This window comes from Furipterus horrens, unplaced genomic scaffold (assembly GCF_987537825.1).
Source record: "Furipterus horrens unplaced genomic scaffold, mFurHor1.1.pri manual_scaffold_13, whole genome shotgun sequence".
In the NCBI taxonomy this organism is placed as follows: Eukaryota; Metazoa; Chordata; class Mammalia; order Chiroptera; family Furipteridae; genus Furipterus; species Furipterus horrens.
This window is the reverse complement of record NW_028327183.1, coordinates 31443512-31453594: the sequence shown is the minus strand read 5'-3', so window position 1 is coordinate 31453594 and position 10083 is coordinate 31443512. Positions and strand designations below refer to the sequence as shown.

Below are 10083 nucleotides of genomic sequence, written 5' to 3'. Positions count from 1 at the left end.
AAAGGTCACAGGTTCAATTCCAGTCAGGGCACATGCCTGGGTTGTGGGCCAGATCCCTGGCTGGGAACATGTTTTAGGCAACCATTTGATGTTTCTCTCACACATCAATCCTTCTAGCCCTCCCTTTCTCCCTCCCTTCCCCTTTCTCTAAAATAAATTTAAAAAATCTTTTTATAAAATTATTGATCACTAGATGAAGAAATACTAAGACAATCGCCACCTGACTGCCACTCTTATCTGATAAACTATTCCCTAAACCCCTTACCTACTCTTTTCTTCTTATGAAAAGGTCTGCTTGAGATGAGATGGTCTTTCGGGTACATAAACTGCTGCCTTCTCAGATTCCCCTCATCTAAATAGAGTGCCCATAAATATCAATCCTTGTCTCTACTTATTGGAGGTAGTAGTGACAGGCAGCAGACTGCTAACGTTTCCGATTTCATACTCTGCATCTAATAGCACTGGCAGCTTTGTGTGGGAGAGAGAATTGTCTTCATGTAGGGTCTGCCGGACCTTATAAGTGCATGAACATCTTTCTGGGGATGAAGCCACATCACCTCATTTCCAAAAGGGACCACGGTAGAAAAAAATATATGGCACCCTTACGGAGCCACCCAGTTGGGCCATTCTTCATAGGTCTAAGCAAATTGCCCCAATACAATAAACACGGAAGGCACCTTTAAAGCCAGATAGGGTGGCTGAAGAACTATAACTGCCGCGCGGCGGGGCACCCCCAGGACGGCTAAAGATCAGGGTGAAGGTGAACCGGGCGCAGGTCCGCTACTCTTGATCAGGGCCCACCGCCTAATCCGCAAACCCCACCTGTTGGAAGAGACCCCGTAGAGCAGGTCCACCCACGGAGGAGAAAAGGTGCCAGAACCCGCGCCCGGAAGTGACGCACTTCGGCGCTCGGCCCCGAAACGTACTTCCGGCGCGCTGTGCGCCGCTCGCCTGCTTCCTGGGTGTCCAGGCGCCTGTTCAAACCTGGGTGATGTGCAAGAACCGCAATTACAGCAAGTACGACAAGGGCCGCGGGGCGGAGAAGACGGCCGCGAAAATGGAGAAGAAGGTGTCCAAGCGCTCCCGGAAGGAGGAGGTGAGCGGGGCCGCCGCGCGCCTGTCTGCTGGCTTCCTCCGTCCCGTGTCCGTGGCGTGGCGGGGTGTCGTGCGGCCCCTCCAGCGCCCGGCCGGGAGTTGGTGTAAGCGGGCGCGCCTCTGCAAGGGGCGTGATCTGGGCGCAAGGGCTTAACTTCCGAGCTTCAGTGCTCGTCTTGAAAAGACGGTCAGTCGTTTGAGCGCGACCGCGAGCAGCGAGCGTCCGCGGAGTAGGTGAAACTCGGCTTTCCGTAGCAGTGGGTGGGAGCCGCCCCTCTCATCCTTCTCAGTCCCTCTTCCCCCCTCTCTCTCCCAGCGGGGTTTGCAAGTGGGACAGGCTGAGCTTCGAGTTGAGCGTTGTGCTTTCTGTTACTGTTCTCCGGCTCCCGAAGCCGGGCAGTTTGTAATGGTTCATGCGTGTTTGCTACTCTCTGGGCTCTAATCCTCACAGGCAGGCGAATTAGGTAGCTTTGGCGTCCCCGTCTGATAGTTAGGGAATGAGAACACGCCGCCCAGGGTCACGCAGCTGTGAAGTGGCAGGAAGGGGGAGTTGAAGGGGTCGACAGACAGCAGAGCCTAAGCTGTCAATAAGGGGAGCACCCAAGCCCGCTCCCAACGAGACGCCGGTGGAAACCCCTGTCCGCATGTGACTGGGGTTCGCTGCAGAGTGGTGGGTGTTAGCGCCAGCTTGCACCAGGACGGGTAGAGCAGCGGGCCCTTCACACCTGCTGCTGCTCATTGCAGCCACTCCACCTTAGGGAAGATTGTTTCTGAGGTGACTGACACTGGACCCCACGCTCTGAAGTAATTGTGACTCCCACAGTTCCTCCTTCTTCCAGGTCTTTCGGTAAAAGTCTAGTCATTCAGTAATTCGTCTTGAATACTTAATTCAGCACATTTGGCATTAGGACGTGCTGGTCAACAGGACGGTCGTTGTATAACTGCCCACGTAGAAGCGGCAGGGTAAGGGGCACTTTCATATGCTGCTGTGAGGGTGAAGATTGGCAGAGCCACTTTGGATCCTACTTTGTCAATATCTAGAGCAGTGGAAGCTGCAGCCTTGTACCTCTGCACCTGAAGGCTTACCTTGCAAAAACTTCCCTCATCTACACAAAGGCAGGTACAAGAATGACCATAGTAGTATCCTTTATAGAAACAAAAAAAAGTAATTGACCCAGATGTTTGTTCATCAACAGTCTGGATAGAGAAGCTGTGATGGAGTGGAAGCTCTGCCACAGTGGGAGTGAGTGCATTCAGTGTATCAAGCTGTTTAACAAAAGAGCATTTTGCAAGATATACAGTGTGATACCATTTATATGGAATTGAAAAATGTAAAAGAATTAAGTCCTTAACCTCGTCCATAGGTTCTGTGAGTTTAAGTGAAACAACATACTACAGGCATACCTTGTTTTATTGTGTTCATAGATGTTGAGTTTTTTACATATGGAAGGTAAGACTCTCCACCAGCTGTAAGATTATGACTCTTCCCTTGTGATACTTGCTTTATTGCGGTGATCTGAAACTGAACCCGAAATATCTCTAAGGTTGCTATATACTGAAACCACTTTTACTCTAGGCTAATTGATAGAAACAAGAATTAAATCCTCTGGCATCTCATCAACGTTATAAGGAAATGGTGTTTTTTTGAGGACCTTTATATATATATATACACACACACACTTATATATGTATATATATACATACACATACACACACACACACATGTATATATTGCTGAGGGTTATATAACATGTGGTAAAAATGTAAAGAAATGCTGGCATCCCTGGCTGTGTAGCTCAGTTGATTAGAGCGTGGTCCCGATATGCCAAAGTTGTGGTTCAGTCTCTGGTGAGGACACAAAGCAGCCAATGAATGCATAGATAAGTGGAACAACAAATCTACCTCCCTCCTTCCTTTCTTTCTTCTCCTGTCCTCTCTCTAAAATAAATAAATTAAGAAAAGAAAAAAAGAAATGCTGGAGAGTAATGACTCCCAGTTCCAGACAGCAGCTACGTCAGGTGGAAGTGCTGGGTGGTGCTGGTGGCTGTTTAGGCCAGGGGAACGTGTTCTGGTTAAAGGACCTGAGGGGAAGCCAGTGAAGCTTGAGGGTAGGAGGTGGAGTGGGAGATGAGGCCGGAGAGGAAGGAAGAATGGTCTGCAAGTGTCTGCAGGGGCAGGAAGGCCACCTAACCTACCTTCAGTGTGGCATGTGGAACTCTGGGAAAGAGGGCTTTGGGTGGTGTGTGTTGGTAGGGAGTAGGGAGGAAGGCCGGGGATGTATTCCAGGGGATGCGGTCCCCAGGAAGGTGACTTTCCTCATGACACACAGGCAGGCCATGCATCGCCTTTCGGGGTTGTGGGTGTGGGGAGGTTAATACGGGGAAACAGGCTCTGGACTGCGAGTAGGAAGACCAGGTTCCAGCGCCACGTGCTGGGCAGGTAAATCCTACATCCTGTTTGCAGTTGTAAACGTAGAGACCCTATTACACAGAGTGGCTGCAGCCCAGAGTTGCCAAGCCCCCATAGAGGCTGTGTCTGTGCAGACTGTCAAGTCTTGCTTGGAGCTCTTACTGTTTTGGTGGGAGGGACATGGAAATAAAATAAAAAATACATGAGCAGGAATTCTCATATCAGATACTGCTCTGCAGACAGCAAAGCAGGCTGGTGCGGTTGCCCGGTGTTGCGTTTCTGAGAAGTGGTTGAAGATGCCGGTGTGAAGTCAGGGTGGGCTTGCCTAAGTGGAAGGCCCTCTGCGGGGGCAGTGTGAGTGAGGGTTTGCAGTGAGAGGATACGTGCAAGCATCCGCACTTCCAGGAAAACTCCCTGTGAGGCGAAGCTCTGAGTATTTTTGCATGTGTCAGATTCTGCCTGGGCAGTGGGAAAGCCGCCCCAGGCTTTCGGCCCCGTAGTAGGGTTTAAGGGAACGTCTCGCGTGTGATTGCTCATCTGCCTTTAGGAAGATCTTGAAGCTCTCATAGCCCATTTCCAGATGCTGGATGCCAGAAAGACTCAGATCGTGGAAACATCCTGTTCCCCACCTTCACCAAGGTAAGTGAGCAAGACTTCATTATAGCTTCTGACAGTTTTCTTGTATAAATTGGAAAACTGCTTTAAATAGGCAACATGTTTCCATAAATAACCAGGTACTTGGGACATTTTCATCATTGAAACCTGTCTGGTCAGCTCCCACAGAACACGTTTTCACTTTCTCCAGTCTCTTACCATGCAGAAACAGGGAGACGAGTCTCAGCACAGCTGCTCCCCTGGGAAGTTGTGCGGGTTTGAAAGCTCCCCACCCGGTAACGATTGCGGACTAAAGTGTGGTCCTAGTGAGCTCTGCTTTGGTTTTCAAGGTATTTTAAAAGTGCCTGTCACAGGTAGAAAGCTTAAAATCACAATAGCTTTTAGCTGTGTTTGTTTATAGTGCTTTTAAATTCTTGTGAAAAATGTGATTAAATACAAATTTTATATAAGCCGTTTTAAATGAATTTCTAAATTATTTGAAAACTCCAAAGGATTTCAAACACTTGTGGTGTGAGCTGAAATGAGCAGGCTTTGGTTTCCATCTGACTTATTATTCCTCTGCGTCAGTTCCGCTCCTTTGGCTTCTGAATTCCGGTTGTTTTATAGTTTTATTTCAGGCTCTGCAATTCTTATATTTGCCAACAGAGCAGAGGCAAGACACCGAATGCACTGAGTTAGAAACCTGGGAAAGGCCAAGTGACCCTAATAAAGAGACACCATGTCCTTCAGAGAAGGGGGAAGTGTTAGCTCCACAAGCACCTGGGGCTGGGGCTGTGTTGAGAAGTGATTTGCTTCGTTTCCCTCAGAATGAGGTCAGTCTCCTTAGAGCTGTTGTCAGCCTGAATGGAGGCCTGGGGTCCAGCACCTCAGGAAGACACGTGGTTATAGTGCTGCCTCCAGTTCAGGGAGGGGCAGGTGACGGCTCTTTCCCTTGAATTCTGCCAATTCTGCTGACCCGGGACCCAGGATTTAATTATCACCCGTTGGTGGGGTGGGGTTGGCGACTTGATTAGCCCCTGAGCCAAATGACCTGATGCAGCAGCTCCCAAAGTTGGAAGGTCCGTCCTGTTCTTATTTAATAGATTGTATTAGGAATTTTATTTTATTTTTCCTTTACTCAGTGAGTTATCATTAGGGCCAAACATAAATTCCATATATTGGTAGATACACTTTATCATTTGAATTGTTGAAGCAAATAATTTCTTGAGATCTTCAGTGCTTCATAATGTATGTATAGCACTCCCAAGGGAAGCCACTTGTGGATTGATTATTTTTGTATGACATTTCAGAACTTTTCCTAAAGTAATGTTGCCCCCAAAGCCAGGCTTAATGTCAGGATCTATTGGATTGGCCAAAAAGTCCTTTATGTTTTTTCCATACGATGGCCCTAGTAGGGCTTACATATCTTTAACTTCATTGAAACAATTTTGTTAGATTGTATTGTGATAGCTGTCATAACAGCGTGCATTAAAAAAAAAAATCTTATCAAAATTGGTGAATTTTTGTGCAGCCATTTTACTATTGAATATGGAAAATATGCAGCATTTTTGGTGTATTTGCTTTATTATTTCAAGGAAGGTAAAAATGCAGCTGAAACACAAAATGTTTGTGCAATGTATGGAGAAGGTACTGTGATTGATCAAACACGTCAAAAGTGGTTTGCGAAGTTCTTAGTACTATTGACATTTTGGCCAAATAATTCTTTGCTGTGGGGCTGTCTGATGCACCGGAAGATGTTTAGCAGCACCCTGGCCTCTACCCACTAGAAGCCAGTAGCGGGAGATACTGACCTACTCAGAATATCCAAATCAATAAAGCTATTGGTGAAAATTAAAAATGTGTCTTATTTTACTGAAATAACACAATGGGCTTTTTGGCCAACCCAGTACAACTAATCCAAGTGCACTTTCAATAACACTGTACTAACTGAGTAATGTGAATACTTTATAATAAAATAACTCTAATTCCTTACCTCTGTCCTTTGTATCATTGCTGTCATTAATTTTACTCATATGTAAGGATACATTAGTGTGTGTATAAAATTACATAAAAAATACATTGTTTCTATTATTTTAAACAAATTGTTATCTGCTAGATTAATGAAGTAAAAATTTTTATTTTTACTTTTTTTAATGCTCTTTGTATTTCTGACCTATATTATTTTCCTTTTCTCTGAAGAACTTTTAAAAAACATTTCTTGCAAGGCATATCTGCAGTTAGGCATTGCTTAGTGATGGAGCTGTGTTCTGAGAAATGTGTTGTTAGGTGATTTTTGTCATAGTGCAAATATAGAGTGTACTTACAGAAACCTTGATGGTACAGCCTACTACACACCTAGGCTCTATGGTCTAGGCTGTTGCTCCTAGGCTGCAAACTTGTACATCGTGTTACTGTACTGAATACTGTAAGCAGTTGTATTACAGTGTTCAGTATTTGCGTACCTAAACATATTTAAACATGGAAAATGTACAATAAAAATACGGTACTAAAGATAAAAGATGGTGCACCTATATAGGGCACTTCCCGTGAAAGGAGCATGCAGGACTGGAAGTTGCTCTGGGTGAGGCAGTGAGTGAGTGGTGCGTGAGTGAGAAGGCCTCGGGCATTTTGTACCCGACTGCAGACTTTGTAAACACTGTACACTTAGGCTCCACTAAATATATAAATTTTTTTTTCTTTCAAAATAAACCAACCTTAGCTTATTGTAACTTTTCTACTTTATAAACTTAAAACACTTTTTTAACTTTTCAACCCTTTTGTAGTAACACTTGGCTTAAAACACAAACACATTGTATAGCTGTACACAGATCTTTTCTTTTTTATATCCTTATTTTATAAGCTTTTATCCATTTAAATTTTTTTCATTTTATTTCCTAAACTTTTTTTTTGTTGTTGAAAACTAAGACACAAACAAACACATTACTTAAGCCTACCCAGAGTCAGTGTCTCCACCCAGCTGAGTATCTAGATTCTACTTCCCGAATATGTTCGGGATGAGTAGAAAGCTTCCAGGTTCCAGAGTAATTTTTCTCAAGCCGTTGTCCCAGTGGGGCTGGCAGAAGAACCTTGAAAGGCCTTTCAGGCATTCCTATCCCTGAGAGTTAGAGGGGCCCCAACAACTTGAACTGCATACTGAAGATCCCTTTCTAGGTTTTGGCATAAAAGTCTCTTTTTCCTTCTTAAGTTAATGGTAATAAAAACACTCCCATCATGAATATTTGGAACCACACCAAAGCTCTCATGTTCAAGTTGGCTTCAACTGGCCAACACTTCACTTTGTTTAGCCATCCACCAAAGTCCAGTCCAATGGTTGATTGGACTTGATTTTTTTATAGAACTGGTAAGTCATTTAAGACAGTTGACCTTGAGCTTTTCCTCCCTTGCACTGCCCATCATCAAAGGAAATCAGAGGGCTCTGGCTATACAACGATAGAATGTCAACACTGGCAGAAACCTGCGGATGAAGAAACGGGCCCAGAGAGGGAGGTGACCTACCAAAGGTCTCAAGGAACTGAGAGTAGAGTCAGGAGTCCTGGTTTCCTAGCCCCAAGTTAAAAAGCATTTGATCCTCCATGAAAATAACTACTAAAAATTTTGCCAGGTTAGCACAGTCCATAATTGGAAGGCCTTATTCCCAGTGACTGCCCAAAAGGCTGTATGTTTTCTGTTTTCTAACTACAGTCTAAATCACTTTAAAAATTTAAAAGCCAAGCCCCGGCTGGTGTGGCTCAGTGGATTGAATGCTGGCCTGCAAGCCAAAGGACCACAGGTTCAATTCCCAGTCAGGGCACATGCCTGTGTTGCAGGCCAGCTCCCCAGTTGAATTCGCGTGAGAGGCAACCACACAGTGATGTTGCTCTCCCTCTCTCTCTCCCTTTTCTAAAAATAAATAAAGTCTTTTAAAAAATATTTTTAAATGTAAAATAATTCGGCAGCCGTCCGTCTCGAGAGACGATGGTGTAGCTTCTTAAGAGTCTATCTGCACCGCCGAGAATGGTTGTGCAGTCCGACTCGGGAGTGACACAGTATCTGTCTCCTCCCGTGTTGAATCGACATCTTGCGATGACGCTGGAGTGTCCTCTCCAGTGAAGCTGAAGCTACAGAGCCTGGGCAGGGTGATATGGAGGGTCTGCTGTTGCCCATGCAGCAGACCCCCCCTCTCTTCGCAGCTGAAGGATCCAAGGGAAAGACGGAGTCAATACAGCTTGGCTTCAGGTGCGCCGCAGGAGTTGCCGGTGTTGACTACAACGTCAAACCGCCTTAGGGACTCCGGCTCCGGATTTTCTGTCGGGGTTTACTCCCTTAGCCTTTCCCCTGAAGAGGTATGCCACAAGGCAGCGGAGGTTTTTTGGAGTCAGAGTTTTCCTTCTCTGATTCAATATATTGATAAAATATATATATATTTTTAATGAAAAGCTGTAATTATTCAGAATGAAGTCTTACTGTGTGGCAGACTCCACCTCATGACCTAGAATTAGTCACGTTTATCAGCTACCTAGAGGGTGCTGTAGTGGGTGTTTTATAGAGCAGGTAAGCAGAAGGGATGGCAGCCTCAAAACACGTGGTGGTTCAGGGCCATGTCCATCTCGTCCATGTACTCCACCTGCAGGGCGTTGTTCACTGTCTGAGATGGGGCTGTGATCTGAATGTGACCACACTTCATGGCCATGGGCTCCAGCTCCTGCAAAGGCCAAATGGGAAAAAACAAAAAACAAAAAAAACAGTTTAGGAAGGAGGCCTACCAGAGGATAAGTGAGAATTCCAATCCTGGCTTTTGTGGTCCTGGTTCAGATGTCTGCCCCTTAGCTTCTGCTCATTGTTTTGCCAGAATAAGGCCTATGAACTAGATCTATTGAATTTTCCAGAGAAATCCAGATTTTTGTATGAAAATTGCCCAATGTTTAAATGTTGGCATCTCTGTCAGATTTATACCATATATCATAAACAAAACACATCTTGGGTCTTCAGGGTTGCTACTCCTTAATTATGTCAACCGTCCAATCTAGAGCTCTTATTTCTCTGGAAATCTGAGGCCCAGAGATGAAAGTGACTTGCCCAAGGCCACACAGTTTAGACAGTTCAAGTAGGATGCTTCTGGCTGGCTAATCTGTCCTCTTTCAATTGCAAATGCAGAGCAAAACCCAAGTCCCCTGGCTAGGCACACTGGTGCTGAGGTCTAAAGAGGGAAGAAGGACCTCAGAGTCCAGGGCTGGAGCCTGAGTCCCCAATGCCTGAGACCCTGAGGATCTACATGAGTGTGGAAGTCTTTGATGACCATCTCTCATCGATGAAGTGTCAGGAGAAGTCTGCAAGGTTCCTGATGAAAGCTGAGGTGGGCAGGAGCAAGAGCAGCATGATTCTGTCGGAGGAGATCTGGTCGTAGAAGACTGTCAGCAGGCTGGACACAAAGCCATCCTCTCCCAGCTCCACTACACTTTTTCTGAGTTCCTGATTTTCCTCCTAAGTCCTGTTTTCAGGATGGTCCTGGAGAACTGATAGAATGTCACAGAATTCTGATATTAGGTTGAAAGATGTTTCACCCATAGTGACTGAAGGTGTCGGTTCAGATCCCACCTCAGCAACGCATCGTCCCTCGCAGGAGGTCCATGAGGGTGCTGAGGGAGCCACTGGCTGGCTCTGCCATTGGGGTGGGTAGCCTTTTTTTTTTTTCAAATCTGAGGGAAAACACTTTCAGCTTCTCACCGTTGAGTATGATGCTATGTATCATGTTAATTAATTTGCAGATATTGAACCAACCTTGCATCCCAGGAATAAATACCACTTGATCATGGTGTATGAACTATTTAATATATTGCTGAGTTCAGTTTGATAATATTTTGTTGAGGCATCTGTGTTCATCAGGAATAGTGACTTATAATTTTTTTATAATGTCTTTGTTTTTAGAATCAAGGTAATGCTGACTTTAAAAAATGAGCTTGGAGGAGATTCCTGTGGGCCCATGTG

At 45.3% G+C, this 10083-nt stretch overlaps 1 protein-coding gene across 4 annotated transcripts in view; it reads left to right on the top strand.

Moving 5' to 3' along the window:
- The first annotated feature begins 929 nt into the window (after nucleotides 1-929).
- The window catches only part of LOC149994385 (kelch domain-containing protein 4-like), a 28704-nt gene continuing 19550 nt past the window's right edge, over nucleotides 930-10083 (top strand). For 3 of the 4 annotated variants that reach the window (XR_016507749.1, XR_016507748.1, XM_090260486.1), the window contains exons 1-2: nucleotides 930-1096; nucleotides 4052-4143. Coding sequence is in view for 1 of the 4 variants with exons in the window: in XM_090260486.1 (XP_090116612.1) it covers nucleotides 992-1096; nucleotides 4052-4143 (197 nt within the window). In the remaining 3 variants the exon portion in view is untranslated. Of the gene's footprint in view, nucleotides 1097-4051; nucleotides 4144-9252; nucleotides 9916-10083 lie in introns of those variants that run through there. The other variant, XR_016507750.1, reaches the window with a different exon arrangement.